Source organism: Gobius niger (assembly GCF_951799975.1).
Source record: "Gobius niger genome assembly, chromosome: 16".
NCBI classification, from domain to species: domain Eukaryota; kingdom Metazoa; phylum Chordata; class Actinopteri; order Gobiiformes; family Gobiidae; genus Gobius; species Gobius niger.
Window position 1 is genome coordinate 3,043,420 of NC_136867.1, and position 18,597 is coordinate 3,062,016.

Consider the following 18,597-nt stretch of genomic DNA (forward strand, 5'->3'; position numbering starts at 1 on the left):
TCTCTTGCTCAGCTTGATCCTCTCATTGTGGAGTAAAAACACTCGCATCGCTTCACTACAATCACATGAGCCGAACTGACTTTTCCCCCCCTTTATTTTCTGTTTACTGAAACAGCTGCGCAGCGAAGGGGAGCAAGGGGGAGACGGCTTGCTCTTTCTTTAACCCGTCTCTTTAAAAATAAATGACAAGTGCAAACTGCATTTTTAACAACCAAAAAGTTAGCCTACAACAGCTTTTTGATACACTTATTTTTCTAGTAAATATTTACATCCTGCCCTTAAAGCTGTATTACCTGAATTTCTGCGTTAGACTATTTAGACCACATGTGTCAAACACAAGGCCCGCGAGATGATTTAATGTGGGCCTTTGTGGAGCATGAATTTCTGAGGATGTAAAAAAAAAAAAGTCTCTAGCCCATTCCTGTGCGGAGTTACGGATTTTTAAAGAAACAGCCTAAATGCTCACTCCAGCCACTAGGGGGCAGCTTAAATTAAAAAAAAAGGAAAGAATTCCACACGTGTCCAGCAGAGGGAACTGACATAAGCAGAGAACAGGATACAAACAGCATATTATAGCCACCTGATAAATGGTCAGTCTGCCTCAGGGCGGCTGTGGCTACAATAGTAACTTACTGCCATCGAGTGGAGTGAATGAAGAATGACTTTATGTAGCACTTTGAGAAACGTGTGACACAGGCTGATGAAGTACAGTAAGTGTAGGCCGTTGTTATTTATTAGGCCACAGTCCTTTACAATTTACGCGACCGTTAGTTAGACTTTTAGAGTAAAATCTGTTTGCTGTTGCCTCGGCTTGTTTCTAGCTCTGACAGACCTTCTCGCACAACCCCATCCTTCACTTGAGATAACTGAAAGCCTGCCTCAGCCAGAGTTCGTAACGTGACAGAGTTGAGACGTGACCAAGGCTGATGCTAATGTGTGCTAAGTGTGCTACTGTTTTTCTTTCTCAAATGTTGCAGTTACAATGTAGACCATTGGTTTATTTTGCTAAAAGAAAATACATGTATTATCATAGCTTTAATCTCACTTGAACTTTTGAAGCTTCCAGCCCCAGTCCTCACGCTGTGGTCTTGAGAGTAGACGACAGGTGCGACCTTGTTGAATCGGACGTTACTGGCCTCACGATGGCCCACTGGTGGAACACCTCCCACATTTTCTTCCTGAAGTTCTTCCCCACTAAGACGTAGAGAACCGGGTTGAGGACGCTGTTGAAGAAGGCCAAGTAGGAGACGATCTGGTTGCAGAACTCGATCACGTTGCTCGTGTAACAGTCCTGTATCACATTGGCTCTAAAGAGGACATCCAGGATTGAGATCAAGTGGAAGGGAACCCAACAAATAAAAAATGCTACAAGCACTGCCAAGATAAGGGTGGTGGCCTTCTTCTCCGTGCGCTCTGCGTGAAACCGATCCATAGTTTTGTTCCTCAGAGCCTGGATGATCTTCAGTGTACAGTACGTGATGACTGAAATCGGAATGAGGAAGCTAAGTATGGCTAGCATGACGTCGCTAAACAGAGCTAGTTTGACATTTGGGTATATCAAATAGCACGCCGTCACGTTGTACTGCTCGTAATACTCCACCTTGCGGAAAAACAGTATGGGACTTCCCAGGACCAAGCCGAATATCCAGACTAGCAAGCACCCGAGTTTGGCATACTTCGGTCGGCGCATCCTCCCGTGCGACATGGCGTGCACCAGAGCTATGTAGCGGTCGATGCCAACAAGGACCAGGAAGTAGATGCTGCAGTAGGCGTTCATCTTGATTCCCAGGTTGACCACTTTGCACATGAACAATCCGAAAGGCCAGTTGAAATTGTTGAGGATGTTGAGGGCCCAAAACGGCAGGCAGGAGACCAGGAGGAGATCAGCTGCGGCGAGGTTGCTCAGGTAGATCTCGGCCACTGTGCAGGGCTTCTTGTGGAGACAGAAGACCAGCATAACAAAGACGTTTAGGAGGATTCCCAAAGTGGAGATTATAAATATATAGGTTGGGAGGCCCTCGGTGAAGATGTCCCATGAAATCATGTCAGGGCACTCATCGCTGTTGTTGACGTTAGGGAAAGCTGTGGTGGTGGAGTTAGAGCTGAAAAACAAAGAAAAAAAAGATTAATATATGCACAAGTAGTTGTGATTTTGTGTGGTTGCACAGGGAAGCGTTAAGCATTTGCCAAACAGCCAGAGAGCCAATTCAATCAAACCTCACAAGTGCGTGCAAGGCTTAAGGCCTATTCATACTCCACAAGACGCGAGAACTTTGTTCTCGCACCCAGAGCTGCGAGAACAAAATTACGTCATTTTGTTCTCGGAGCTCCTGTTCGGCAGCTCTTGCCGACGCATCCGCTCAGCAGAACTTTGTTCGGCAGGGCTGCGAGAACTCTGGCTGTGATTGGCTGGATTTTTAGTGGGCGGGGTTATTTTGGCGGAAGCGGGAAGCGAGAATCCAATGTTTACGTCCTAACACCGCTGCGGAAAACGGAGACAGCATGGATAGTTCGCTGAAGGATTACAAGGACACGCAAATGGCAAAAAAGTCCTGGGGAGAAACACGCGGATGTTTGGGCGAGGATGAAGAGGAAACAGAAGAGCCTGGCGCTACCTGCGTGAAAGAAGCGAGTGATTAAGAAAAAAGTGGTTCAGGCTTGTGGACGGAGGAATACCAGGCTTGTAAATCTTAGACCCTTTCATCAAACACCGGGAAACGTCACCAACATGTTCAGTGAAGGTTCTGGGATGGACAAAACCTGTACTGAGCTACACAGACGTCAAACAACATGGTTTTACCGAGTGACACGGAGGTAAGCTTTTAACATTAACGCTAACGTTTCTAACATAATAAACCAGCTAAACATGAAGTCAATCTTCAAAATGTTTGCAATTACCGTGACTGATACATTTTATAATAGTTTAAACTCAAGTAGCTCGTTTTATTTCGGTCATTCCTTGTTTGTTTTGGCTGCGGAAAAAGGGGGCGTGGCAGTTCGGCAGAAACACGTCTTGTGGAGTATGAAATGTCAGAGCCCAGACAAACTTTGTTCTCGTTCTTTTTGCCTCAAGAACAAGAACAAAGTTCTCGCGTCTTGTGGAGTATGAAGAGGCCTTTACTGTTGTTATGCAGTAGATCATGGATTCCTGGTGACAATAAGAAAGGATTTTGTCCTTGTTTTTCAAGTCACAGGTACATTTCATGTTGTTAGCCTAAAACGTGAGTGAAGTCTCAAGATGGAGGTTTACACAAGTTCAAATCAAGTCTCAAGGGACAGACAAGTCAAAGCCTGACTCAAAAGTCCAAGTCAAGTCTCCACTGCGACGCCGTTGATTTTCTGAGCAGCATTCTGGAGGTGCGCTCTCCAAAAGTCCACGCTAGATTCTAGATCAGTGGTTCTCAACCTTTTCGAGCCAGCCCATATGTATGTATCTTATTTGTTCCCACTGTTGGGTCACACTGTGGGAAACGGAGACATCAGCCTCTACAAATAAAGCTTTACCCCAGGCCCACATCGAATGCGTAACAGTTGCAGTGCAGCCATCACAAGGAATCCAAAGTCATAGAAATAAATGTTGGTGGCTCACGATAGCCGTGTGCAGCAAGGAGAATCCGGTGAATTTCAGAATAAAATGAGCAACACACATGCTCTAACTTGGTAAATAATACGGCAAAATGGGCAAAACAGACACACGAGGCCACAGAGCAGCTGCAGAGGTTCACTGAGGATATTTGTGCACCCAGACAACCATTAAAACTATCGCTGTATTGGGATCATTTCTGAGGGCAGATATCTAGACAGGAGCAGTAAGTTTGATCTGTCTTTTTTCCACATAAATGCTCTGTTTACTTGTTTTTCTTTATGTACAAAGTTGTTATCACGTGATACCTCGTGGACTCGTGTTCTGTGAGGGCTCCACACCGTAAACAAGCTGTACATAAAACTGTGCCCAATGTGAGTCACACTTTACAAGAAAACTGTGCAGAAGCAATTCAGTAGTCAATGTGAGCCCGGCGCCTGTCTAAATAACTAAGTCTTTAGTCTGGACTTAAACATCTACATGATCTTCTTTGCTATAGAGGACTTTTAGCCACATTTTGAGCCCGATTTATCCCTGACGCTGCAGATACGAGTCACGAGAGCACGACATGTCCAGTAGCTATCTGTTATGTTTATTTGCGTTCTGATGGTCCGAGCCTCACCTTCGATCGCATGACGTGTGATGGAAATCTTTTCAGATTTCACATCATGTCTTGCAATTATCATAATCGTTTAGTCTGTGGGTCCATTCGATTGAGAGATTATTGATTGTGGAAAAATGCCCTTCAGTGTGTAGTCTCTGCTCTTGGTGTTTTACAATCGCATGAGATTCTAAAATCCTCTTAACAGGCTTTAGTCTTGGATTAAGTGACTTCATGTCTACACCTCTGCTTATAGCAAAACTTATTTTTTAGTTGCATTGCAGATAAAAGGGGCAACTAAAATTGGATTTGTGTTGGATGAGGGAAAAAGGAGCAACAGCAAATGCCTCGAGCAATCACAAAGTATGAAGCTGAAGAGCCTATGGCATGACCACTGTACTCCGGGCTCTGTTAACATTTGCTCAGAACTGTCCACTGGCTTCATTTGAGAGTTTACATATGTGTGAGCAGCTTTGCTTTTCATATTAGCCACGACACAGGTGCCGCTAATGTAAGGTAAACACTGTTAGCGTTTCCATTTGATTGAGTGACTCCGGGCAGGTTGTGGTTTTCCACACTCAGCCAGTGCTATAACAATCCAGGAACGACACATACACATTGAAATATTGTGTCAATAACAAGGGACCACATTGTTTACTGTGGTCGGCTAAGTGCTGGGACAAGTACAGCACAATATTGAGTGTTTTTCTGAGACGGATCAACTCAAACTTGGAAAGATATGACAGCAAAGTAACAAAAGGAACCAACATATTTTGACTATCAGTGCGATAATCCGTCGACAGCCTGTCAATTTTGCAAAAAGCTTTGAACAGATTTCTTGTAATTTCTTGCATTGCAAAAAGCCATGTCTTTATAGTGCAAATGTGGGGGTAATTAATTGACATGGAGTTTAACGGTCAGGCCCACAGTAGTACTAATGTCTTGTAGGCCTTCTGTCTTTTTGCTTTGGTGTATAGGTTTTACAAGTTGAGACCATTTACCATTTCAAAAGGTTTATAGAAATGAAGATTGTTTCATTTTAGTTTTTAATGACATGTGTTAACCTGTATTGACTTGGCCCTTATTTTGCTTCAGGTTTGGTGAATTTGCCTCAGGCTCTGATCAGCAGTCAAGACAGGTCATTTTTAACACAAGATTTGCATGTATGCATTTAATAATATGGCAAGAACGATAACAAGAACGTGATATGAATGGATGGTTAGCAGAACTGCATAGAGCGATGCAGCTGGGGAACATAGGTACCTGTGGAGTCTAGAGGCACTCCCGTTCCCATTCCTGATCATCTCTAACCCTCCATGTTAAGCTATTTCAAATGATTACCATACTCCTACTGCTATTTTTGGGGTAATGCAAAATGTAAAACTCAGAAGGAATGTAAAAACATAACTAAAGCATTTCCCCTATTTCACCCACTGAGAGTCACTTAAAGGGACTATAAGGAGTTTAAAAATGTTAAAATTAAGTATTTTCCTCCCCCTACATGTTCCAGCCATGTCCTAATGTGTAGAATGAGCTCAGACCTGTTCACCACAACTGCCTCTAAAATCCTGTACGGTCACTCAAAAATGTGTCACTTCGGCCCGAATTGCCGTCATGCACGAGCTTAATATAGAAGGTGCAGTTACACATATGGCCTGAGGTGGCAGTAGTGAGTATAAAATGGCGAACTTGCTTCCAGCCCCTTTAAAGAATGACTCCATTAGCGAGTGTCACACGCTCCTGGGCACATCCCACATCTGCAATCACTCTTCTCATCTCCATATGGCCCCGGTAATCAGACTAATCCAACCCAAACACGGGCTAACGAGCCGGGCTGATGAACCACGACAACCACACGTCCCTTCAGATCTCAGAAAACAGCGGTATGCTCATGACGATGAACCCTTCAAAGTATGGTAGACTAACTAAATAGATAAATAATACCAAGGGTTTAAGGCGAGACACTTCAGGTGAATAGGTAAAAAAAATAATTCAGTGATATCAGTTTGAAACTTCTGCTGTTTTATACTCTGACATAAAAAACTAAGATGTGTTTTTACCTGCTGTGTCTCACTTTAAAAGAACAGCAGCTAATCCGCCTGTGGTAACTCCATAACATATTAATAAACCTCTTGTGCTCACTTCTTCCTATTTACGTAACTCACACCTCACGTAGTTGTAGCAGTATAATGGCAGTGCACAGCTCTGATCAAGGAGACAAATGATATTCTTATATCTGAGCACTGCCTTTGTCACAGTGGACCACGGGATCTTACTTTGACAGAGGTCAGAAAACTGGGAGAGAAGCTCCGGTACAGCTCTCGACTAGTTCATGTCCTATTTCGAGGACAGGAGGACGTCGTACTTTGTTGAAATTTCCATGTGGAGTCCCCCAGGGGTCAATCCTGGGACCCCTATTATTCAACATGTTTTGTTGCTTTTACTGTAATTAATCAATATTTTTTTTAGATATTTATGTTTTATGGATTGCTTTGATAGTTTAGTTTATTTCTTATTTGGTGTCGTGCACCTAAAGGTGCCCAGCCCGCATGGGCTTATATGACACAAAAATGCAGGCAGACATCAGAAAAGCATTAAACAAAGAGTGTCTTCTTCCGTGTAAGCCAAGCGCTTAACAAAAACTTCGACAAATGAAATGGCTTATACTTGAACAAGAATTTAAGCCTTTCCTCATCAGGCACTTCAAACAAACGTACAGCAACATCAGACAGTTTACAAAATAATTGCCAATATGTGATATGATATATGTGGATTGAGACAGACAGAAAGACCGATAAATGCAGACAGATCGATAAATAGCTGAATAGATGGATAGAGTGACAGGTACTAAAAAAATAAAAAAAAATACATCACTGATAAGAATTCACAACATAAAATGCTTTAAGTGCATATGACACAATTTTTGTTAAAACATAGTTAACATAATTATATTTAAGATTTTGCTGAAAAATGAGACCGAGCCTTCTTTAGTTTGACCATTTTTGTGATGTTTACAGTTTCACCTCCTTATTTGGCACTGACAGGAAGTGACATACAGTAGATAGAGGCAAACAATTTTAAAGTAACAGACAGTAAAAACATTAGACAAAAATAACAATTCTTATCATTACTGTAAAGTCTTTACCAAATATATTTTTTTTAAAGTGGGAAAATGTGTTAATGTATTCAGATGTAATTATGGTCTATAAAATCCTAAATGGACTTGCCCCGCCCCCGTTACAGGAGTTTATACAGCTGAATGTAAATACAAACACACGCTCATCAAGCAGAGGAGACTGTAAAATCCCATTTAGAAAGACTTCTTTTGGACAATCTGCCTTCTCAGTACGTGCAGCTCACTCCTGGAACTTTATCCCAACAGAACTGAGGAACCTGACCTCACTCCCCACTTTTAGAAACTCTGTGAAGAAGTGGCTTTTGGACAATCAGACATGTGAACACACCATGGTCTAGAGTCACCACTGATACATGTCTGGCTGTGTGGAAGACTGTGGTGTTTTGTGTATTGTCCCTTTCGGATCTTTTATCTATGGTAATTTACCTATTTTTTACATATTTAATGTTGTCATTCATCATTAAATGTCTCTTTGTGTCTCTGTGATGGTGTTTTTGCTGTATGTTTGTGCCTGTGTTTGTCCTATCTGTCATGACATCAACCTGCCATGGGACTATGGATGAAAATGAGCCTATATGGCTAACTCGGGCACATTTACATGTTGAAGAAACACATGTTGATTATTGTGCACTGTCCCAATTCAAATAAAGATATAAAAAAAAAAAAGTGTTGCAGTGTAACCATGTTATGTCAATGGGAAACTACTCACTTTACCTCGATCTGACTCACTTCCTGTCAGTAGCTTAAAAATTCAAGTAAAAATAACTTTCTGCCTAACATTTCTTCATTAAAACTGCTGTTTCCCTGAAATAAAAGATAATTATTACTTACAACTGATGTTATTCATCTAAGTAAGTCATGTTTTCAAAATCAATAAAACTTAACATTTCTCTGCAGAGGCACTTTGTAATTCATACTGTTCAGGTTTGAGTACAAAAATGAGAAAGAAAGATAGACAGATATAAACTGACGAACGACTCTTGAAAAACTTCAAGAGTTGTCCAGCACATAGCATAGCATATAGTTAGGCAGTAGTATCCCGTGTACTCACAGTGCAGGCTGTGGGCTGCTCATGTCTGGCTGCAGATGTGTCATGTTCCCCTGCTCGCTGCTCCGTCAGTGCGGAGCGTACAGTGTGGACTGATGTTTCCCCTGCTTCCAGCGCAGAGTGCAGAGTGCAGTGTGTAGTGCGGGGAGCAGCGTAAATGTGAACAGTAATTATTGTGATGTCAGCCTAAACCTCAAACCAAGCCTTCTCCTCCCTGGACACCGTCATAACTCTCTGCCCACACGATCCACAGCTCTAGTATTGAAGTAGCTTTATGAACTGTTGTTTTATTGTACTTTACCTTGAGTAATATTATATTGAAATAACAGTACTTAAGTAGGTAGGTAATGTAGGAGTAAAGCATTTAGTTACACTTTCCACTGAGTAAATCTGTGTGTGTGTGCATATATATATATATATATATATATATATATATATATATATATATGAAAATATACATAGGTTTGATTTAAACCTGTTGAAGAAGGCTTTTTCATTTTAATGACCTATGATGTTGATGTCATTTATATATATGTGGTGGCCATCTTGTGGCTGGCTGGCAAGGCTAATCCTTTTAGCAACCAATACAAAACCAGGAGTAACATTGAGCAGAATGTGGGATACACTCATTGTTTGGGACAGGGTTGTATTACTTCTAAGTCCAGGTATCTCAGTCTGGATGGGATTTCGTTTTGTTTTTAGTCCGGCTGTTTAGCTGTATTAGCATCGTTTTCTCCATTCATTCCCAGGGTTCAGTGGTTGGCATCATGGGTGCAAGTTTGTGTGGGGACCATGGGGGACATGTCCCCACCAATATTTAAGGATGGTCAAGTTGTCACCACCAACTTCATGTGGAGATCTTTCACGGGGACATCAGAAGAGAGACTGTTACAAAAAATAAAGTCATATTAATATGGTTAAGTGAGAATGTTAGACAAGTTCCTTTAATAACTCAAAATTGATCAAAACAGTATCATGGAAATAAGATAAGATAAGATAAGATAAGATAAGATAAACCTTTATTAATCTCACAAAGGAGAAATTCACTTGTTACAGTCGGCGTTACTTCACAGTCTTATTGTACAGTCTGACAGCAGTGGGGATGAAGGCTTTGCGGTAGCGCTCCGTCCTGCACTGAGGGTGAAATAAGTGGTGTTGATTATTATTGATTACATTGCACTGGGTTAGTAGGGCCAGTCACAAGATGGTCGCCAGCATTGCCATTTGTCCCAACGTATTACTATGGCCATGTCCTATTCAGGATTTTATTAAAGATCTTCGTGCCTAACTAATCGTTAAGAGATTGCCAAACAGTCGTGTACATGACGTCAAACTCTACAACCTTTATTTACTCCAGAGAGCTAACATTCTTCAGGACATCAGTGCTGGACACGTTCGTATTATGGCAAACCAGAAATCGCCTCGGAAATATTTATACGACTGAATGAGTCTCAGTAACAAGTCATGGTGACGTCATCATTTCCCTTTTGCGTTTTAGATCGGAAGCTTTAACAATGAGTATGACACACTCAAGATTAAGGAGACCCCCTCCATTAGGAGCCTCTCACTGATAATATAACCTGCAATATAAACTGTTTAGAGACCGGACCATCATTTAAAACACTGTCTTCATGAACAGTGCATTCATTCAAAGCACCAAACAATAGTAAACATGTAACTACACATCTGGCTTTGGTATCACTTCATTTTACTGAGAATTATGAGGGAAAAGAACATAATATCCAATGCGAACTGATACACGTAGACGAATAGGAGCCGCTAGGCGAACCTACGCATAGGAATGAATGGGTTGCTAAACTAACGACAGTTACACTCGCCAAGTCAACAGTCTTGATAAAAAAAGCAGGAGTTACACTTCGACAACGCATTTTGTTTTATAACTTTATTGAGAGTTTTAGTAACATTCAGAAACATTCAGCAATCTGTGGTCTGTGTGACACAGTTGTTGCAATGTCCCTGTCAAATAAATACATTAAATAAATAAATAAAAATCCTGGAGGTAACGTTTTGCAATGCACATGTGCACTGGCTGCAGGGGCGGACTGGGACTAAAAAATGTCCCTGGACTCTGACCAGCCCGGCCCAAGTTAGTGTAAACACACGCGTCCACAAAGACATCTTTTGACATCAATTTATAATAGGCCTAATTTTTGTTGCGCGATTGCTGTGTCACCAATTAACAACGGAGCTGTTAAACAAATAGAATAGAGATTTTTTGTTTTTTTTGCTGCTTCACTGTGCAATTGCAAGGCCGGGTAACAGCTGCTGTCAGACTGTACAATAAGACTGTAAAGTAACATGTGCAATAATCTCTGTATCAGCTGCACTTTATTAACTCTGAGTGATCTTCTTGAACGCCGACTGTAACAAGTGAATTTCTCCTTTGTGAGATCAATAAAGGATTATCTTATCTTATCTTATCTTAGCACACTGCACACTGATCAGTATAAACATCTCAATTTGAGCATAATAATCCAAATTTTAGTTGTTTTGACTATTTAAGAAGTTCTTGGGCATTTGTCCTAGATTATTTCACTTGTTCTGAGATGTTTCTGACTCGTTTCGATACATTACGTCCTTATTTCAGGTCATTTTCTTTGCCAATGGGGTAAGAAAATTGGTCTTATCTCATTGGCCATTTAACTTTCTTATTTCAAGCGACATTTACCTTAGAACTAGTCTGAAATGTCCTCAAACAAGCAAAGTAAACTTGGTCCGATCAGGAAAAGTGTCTAAATGAGGGAAAACCGCTCAAAACAAGATACATTTCCTCAATTCAAATCATTTAAGCCAATGCTTGATATTCACTTTTTGCAGTGCACCCCTTGCAGGCTGGTGGCCCTCGAGCCAGCAGCCCTTCTGTGCTCCTCCAGAATGGACCTATGGCCAGTCCGCCCCTGGATACCTGCTCAAATGAATATAGTCTCGATACCACTTTTCAGGATCTCCCAATGTGATCATAGCAAACATCCTACTGAGTGAAGAATATATAATAATGGACTGACCATAGTATTCAAGTGTATTCAAGCGTAGTGTTGCACAGAACATAAAAAGGTTTGGAAAATTTGGGATTTTTTAAAAAAAATTAAAAACCGTCAAAATGCTTATGATAGTTTTCCACTTTTTGTTGAATTAAAAAAATGTTGAACTTTATCTACCCATTAATAATATTTATGAACCATAACCCCTGATCAGGATGTTAGGGTCAGGGATTAGGGGTAAGAACAGCAAGTGTGACGTAAATTGTGTTTCACTAACGCAGGTCTTGGCTTTCAAATGAGGTATCACACTGGCATACAGGCTGCAAGCTCTCCAGTCAATACACTTTGAGATTTTATTTATTTATTTATTTGACAAGGACATTGCACAACAAGCGTGTTGCACAGACCATAGATAGCTACCAGGTCATTTTCATGTGTCCTCCCTGGGCAGAGGCAAAGTGACAGCAGGTTTATGCAGTGGCCTATCAACATCTTACTTCATTCACAAAAAAACATAAAAAGCAAAGGGATCACGTCAACAAACATTCAGATGCAATATTTACAGTATTTACACTCTTTTTTTTATTTTTTATTGTACCTTCTTACATTTTTAACACTACCCAGATCAACCAGTTTTGTGATCACAAATCTGACCACTTCTTCAGGTTAAGTTTAAACTGTTGCAAGGTGCTAGTCTCTCGAACAGTTAATGGCAACGAGTTCCACATCCCTGCAGCTTCACAGAGAAACAATTTTGTTCAAAGTAGAGGATCTAAAGTTCACAGAACAGTCTCCTCTGGAGGAAGCTCGCGTAGTTCTATGTCCTTCCTCGTCACAAGATTTCACATTATGCATTTGGATAATTCTTAACCCTAAACTGGCAGATTTTTTTTTTCTTATTCCTTTCAAAAGGAAAGATAACGTCTTTTTCTGTTTACCTTGATACACACTTACATATAATGTACATATTTTTCTTTTAGCAGACTTCCATATAGTATGTACACATTTCCATAGATGTACAAACACAATCCATATATGTACAAGATACAACTTCCCATAGATGTGGAGCAAAAAACAACAAAAAGGTTTGACAGTTTGAGTTCTGTACTGTACTGAATGTTATTGAGATAAGACAGAAAAGAAAGGCTTTTTGTTGTGGAATTTTGCTTTGTGGAGGTTGGCCAAAATGATAAGCATGTTGATGATGAAGAATCGTTTGTTTGACTTGTTGTAGAAGCCGAACAGCATATCCTTGAAGAAGAATTTGAATGTTTTTAGAGTCTTGCTTTGTATATATTTAACGAAGGGTTTCCAGAAAGTGGCCTTATAAGGGCAAGTCCAAAAAAGGTGAGTAGCAGTTTCACAAAATAAGTTGGCAGATAACCTGCATTTGAGTGATGTCACACCCCGACCCATGCAAGAAGTGTGAGGACTAGGGATGTCACGGTAACCGGCGTAGCGGTAAACCCCGGTAAAAATTTTGACGGTGAAAATGACCGTCTTGTTTTGTGTTTTTATTATTATCTCGGTGAATAACCGCACCCGCGGTGTAGGCACTGTGAGCCTCACCAGCCACCGTCTCATCTGCTGCAGTTTCCGCGCATGCGCACTTTGTTGTTTGCAACCCAAACAAAACTTTCTCGAAGCTGGAATCATGTCCAACACGACAGCGCGCAGGATCTATCAGCCTTCAGAGTTCAGTTTGCGGAGCGTGCAGGAAAAAGTGTCAGCAAATGCAGCAATACTTCGAACCTCTTGATTCACCTGCGTGACCGTCTCCACAGCTCTATAGCAGTAAGCTAACGTTAGCGTTTTAGCTGAAATGCTGATGTGGGACTTTGGGTTGAAGGAGAATGTAACGAGTCGCCCCATAGTGCGGCTGCAGCGCCACCGCCAGCATAAGCCGTGTCCGGATACCTCCGCACAATGCGTTACGGGGCTCCCGGTGGCAGATTGCAATAGATTCACTCTTGCTGCAGTTTTATGAATTACTAATTATGGCATTTTCCCAAATCTGCAAAGCCAAAGCTCACTGGAAGGACAACAACAGTTTTCCTGATGTAAACGGTTTATCTTCGTTTCTGACGCTATAAATAGTACATGTAATACCCTCGAAACATCAACAACACATCGTTATAGTTCCTTTACTTTGAAGTGAAAAGGCTTTGTCTGTATTTTTTAATGTAACAAGCACTGTTAAACTTTTTGGAAACTATTTCAGTTTGTGTAGGACTATCAATGCTTTCTGAACATATTAACACACATTTAAAAAAAATACCGCGATAATACCGAGAACCGTGATAATTTTGGTCACAATAACCGTGAGGTATAATTTTCATACCGTGACAGCCCTAGCGAGGACCATATTCACCAAAGCTTCCTGGTGCTCCCAAATGGTCTCCCATCCAAGTACCAACCAGGACCTACCTGCTGAGCTTCAGGATCTGATGGATTGGGCAGTGCAAAGGCAGGATGGCCCATGACAGATTCTGACCAATAGGAGAAGTGGGCGGGGCCTTTTTCTGACACAGTGCTGCATTCAACAGAACAGACCTAAACCATTCACCTTATTCCGGAGACTCGGGCGGGCGCCGCCATTAATTGTGCCCGCCCCTTTTCTCCTATCTGTTAACATGGGACTGGAGAAGTCCACATAAAATCACTCACTACACGAAAACAAAGCTGATTTTCGGTCGCGCTGAGAAACGGTGCAGTGTTGACATGTTGGTGCAAATGAACATTGGCCATTTTACACAAATCAATCGACTAAACATCCGATTTGAATATTTTCCCTCGTTCTCCGTTTAAATGAACGGGCTTCGCGCTCGACCGGAAGTGTCTGTACAACGGAAGTGCCGAGACAAAGCAAAAAGAGGCAAAAGTGGACTTTTAAAGCAATATAATATGGTAATACTGCACAGACAACATGAATGTATGCAAGATAGATATTACAAACATGGACTGAGTCTGTTCCATTTCCAAAAGCTCTTTTGTATTGACCACAACCTAAAGCACTGTTCTCTTCAAACCCCAGTGTTAGATGGTGAAGAGGATTTCTTCATCATTCTCTTCATCTCTGCTGTGATAGATATGTCAGTGTGTCCCTCCTGGAACCACCACCTTAACCTAGTGAAGGGGTTTGAGTGCCCGAATGATCCTGGGAGCTCTGTGGTCGGGGGCTTTGTGCCCCTGGTAGGGTCTCCCATGGCAAACTGGTCCTAGGTGACGGGTCAGACAAAGAGCGGTTCAGAAGCCCCTTACGAGAGACCAACAGGCCCGGTTAGAATCATGAGGCCGTCCTTCTGTGGACCCACCACCTGCAGGAGGAGCCATAAGGGGCTTGTGCAATGTGATTTGAGCAGGTCCAACAGCTGCCTCCACGACCGCGCAACGGACAAGTGGAAGAAGATGGATGGATGGATAGTTTCTACTAGTCTGTAAAGAAACAACCTTCAGTTCATATATTGCCATAAATTTCTTATTTCCAAAGTGGAAAAAATCCTGGAATTTTGCATCCCTCTCACAAGTCCATGAAAAGCCATGTGTGCTTGCTTTGAAAGTTAAAATACTACAAACAGCACAACCCAAATACTACAAACAGCACAACCCAAATACTACAAACAGCACAACCCAAATACTACAAACAGCACAACCCAAATACTGTAAACTGCTCCTATTGCCCTGATCCATTCCTTGCGGTTTCCTTTCAGCATGGCTCACGCTGCACCGCTGAGCTTAATGCACTTAATGCACTTGAATGTGGCCATTTCACTGAGTGACCACTCATAGCCGGCTCAGCTAAATTAGATCATGCTCCCAATGGACGCGTTTATTTAAAATTGGGCAAACATTTGGGGTTTCATATCGGCGAATAGATGGAATTAGCCAAACTGTCATGATAATGTTTGGAAAAAGGGATCTGTGTCACCACCACTGGACCCGTGAGCGGTCATCACAAGATCATGAGGAAGTCACCATCACCACCGCCGCCCACTGGGACAAAACTTCCTTTAATGGTGTAATCCTTATTTCCTTATTTCAACATTCAAACACAAGCTTGTGGGCATTTGCAATACATTTGGGAAGCTTTATAATAGAAGAAGAGGATAAAATATGAAGTGTAGCTGTTACTGCATATATATTTTGAGATACAAAGAAGCTTTTTGACTAACCATGTTGTGCATAAACTTTTTTTTTATAATGAATTTTTATTTTTAGATTGATCACTTTCAACTTTGAAATGGATCTAGTCAAGGCACATGCCCGTGTACGCTTTGAGGAGCTCAACAGTGCCACACAGTCAGTCCACACAGCCCTGAAGACTTCTTCAAAAAATAAAACCCTTCATTTTTTGCCACCTGATTTCTTGAACATTGTTGCTTCTGGTGACTAAATACTTACAGGTTTTTATAGTTCTACCGAATACCAGTACCAGCCATTTAAAATACATCATTTAGTGGAATGTAACAGCTGGGTTATGTTGACCAGAATAAGTTCAGCTATTGTTGGTGCGGCCTCTGATTCAGTTCAGGTTTGTCATGTTTATTTTATGTATTTATTTGATAGGGACAATGCACATTAATGAAAATCTGCATTGAAACAACGAAAAGGCCCCCCTGAATGGACCTCTGTTGCCTCTAGAGGAGGCCCGTGTCCTTGCACCACTGTGAGTCTCTGGTTTAAAGAAGCTCAACATGGGAGGTAGGGCTAATCCATTTAACTCTTTGAAAAGACTACTGTAATGGCCTGCTCACTGGCCTCTCTAAACGAGCTATCAGACAGCTACAGTACATCCAGAACGCTGCTGCTCGAGTCCTGACAAGAACCAGGAAATACGACCATATTAGTCCAGTGCTCCGGTCTCTGCACTGGCTTCCTGTCACTCAGAGAATAGACTTTAAAACAGCTCTGCTTGTCTACAAGTCTTTTCATGGTTTAGCTCCAAAGTACATCTCTGACATGTTACAGCCGTATGAACCACCTCGGGCCCTGAGAACTTCAGGGAGGGGCCTCCTGGTGGTTCCCAGAGTCAATAATAAACGTGGTGAGGCTGCGTTTCAGTTTCATGCAGCTAAAATCTGGAACAGTCTTCACGAGGATGTGAGACAGGCCTCAACTCTGACAATGTTCAAATCCAGGCTGAAAACAGTTATTTTTACCGATGCATATGACTGAAAGTATTTTATCTGCACTCTCGCCTTTTACTGTAATTGATTCATTTTATGTTGATGTTTTTATTGATTCTATTTGTTTTCAACTGTGAAGCACTTTGAATTGCCTTGTGTATGAATTGTGCTCTACAAATAAACTTGCCTTGCCTTTGAAAACAAAAAAATGCATTTAAAATGTTTAAAATCCTGTAGACTCAGATGTTTCTGTAAAATATCACAAATATCAAAGGACATTGGCTTTTTATCAAACACTTCTAGGGAATTTGTATAGAGCGATTCTATTGATTTGAGCATGTTTATGCCAGTTAATGACCAACTTGTAAAACAATATTCAATACGTGATAAAATCATAGAATGAATTTTTTTTTGGCAGCCCCGAATGGTATGAACGGATGCATTTATTCAATTGTGTGGGTTGCATTTTACTAAATTTGATTTTCTTTTGTGACACTCGACGTTTTTTACGTCATAGTGTCAAACAGGAAGAGCCCGACGTCTGTAATGTAATGCCTTACGGCCTGATTTAATTTAGAAAACAGCTTTTTCCAAAAAAAATTTTAATTAAAAACAGATCAGCGCTGTAAACAAACACACCCCCGGAGCGTCGGAACAGATGTCATGTTTGCACTGAAGGTTGTGAATAAGGAGCTCTTAACCTACTCTGGACGCCTGTTCTTTTGTCTTACCTAACGATAATGTCAAAGGATTTTAGAGGCAGTTGTGGTGAACAGGTCTGAGCTCATTCTACACATTAGGACATGGCTGGAGCATGTATGGGGAAAAACTGCAGGTTCTATATTAAACTTGTGCATGACAGAGCTTCGGACCAAACTTTTTGAGTGATTTTAGAGGCAGTTGTGGTGAACAGGTCTGGGCTCATTCTAGGACATTGCTGGAACATGTAGGTGGAGGAAAATACATGATTTTAACATTTTTAAACTCCGTCTAGGCCCTTTAAATTCTGACAATTTCTAATTCTTCTCCTCTCATAATTTGAGACCCCTCTATTGCCCTCCCCTGCCATACAGTAGATCATGTCCAAAGTCCAGTAAACAATATTAATCAATATTAAATGCCATTCAATACATTTCAGGAAAGGTTGTATCCACATCTGTGTGTGCAGATCAGATATTTCCAGGTCTTAAAATAGCGGTCAGTGCTTGAAGGCCAGTTGATCACTTTAACAGATGCAGTTCCCTTCACAGCATTGTCTTGCGTTGTGTGGCAAAGGCCCTCATCATGACCAGTGATAAAACAATGGAACAAACCTTCCATTCACAGTGGCAGCGCTCCAACAATGCTGTTTACACGGACTGACCAGGGCAGTGAACGCAGCACAGGTCAGGGCAGACTGAACCTTTGAGACTGTCACGTTATTAGATTTACATTTGGTGCACTCAGCATTCACTTTGATTGGAAGTGTTTCCAATTCCAAATACCAATACCAAATTCAAGCACAGGAAAAAGACAAATGAGCGACAGAAAGTTTATTTACTACTGACACAGCAGCGGCGGCTGGTGGTCTTTCAAACGGGGAAGCTCACGATATTATCAGTTCTTTATCACGGACCTGCGTAATCCTACACCAACAATAGACTGTATATACTGTATAATAAAATATAAAGACGTCTTCTCTTCTAATGACCACACTCGTGGGGGAAATCATGTCAGATTTACAGACTCCCCCTCCCCAGCTCTGACGAAGCATGTTCCTAAAAAGGGCATACGGGCGGGATCTTCACTGTAGACTCCGCCCTTGTGTGACGTGTAGCTCGTGCTGCTCCAATGCTAACAGTCCGACCCTCATTAAGTACGAGATTTCAAAAATTCTTCTTCCGAAAACCAGCCTGGTCCCCTTAATTGTAACTAACCCAGCGTTATCAGAAGTGGAATAGGTCCAATGCTTTTCAATGGGGGACCAGCGGCGATATGGAGGTACTGCAGCAATGGCGGCCCCTCGTGTTGTGACCAAAATGCAGAGCAGCCAGCGGCCATTGGTACCAACATGGTACCATTTCTGCACGCAAAATTCAAGGGGACTCTAGGGGAAACAATA

At 41.6% G+C, this 18,597-nt stretch overlaps 1 protein-coding gene across 1 annotated transcript; it reads right to left on the reverse strand.

Annotated features, from left to right (window-relative positions):
• Nucleotides 1-1,075: 1,075 nt before the first annotated feature.
• Nucleotides 1,076-8,415, reverse strand: bdkrb2 (bradykinin receptor B2; the record flags this gene model as incomplete). Its single annotated transcript, XM_079574203.1, has 2 exons — nt 1,076-2,102; nt 8,372-8,415. 2 exons carry the CDS (start codon nt 8,413-8,415, stop codon nt 1,076-1,078), a joined length of 1,071 nt encoding a protein of 356 aa, XP_079430329.1.
• Between the last annotated feature and the right edge of the window lie 10,182 nt (nt 8,416-18,597).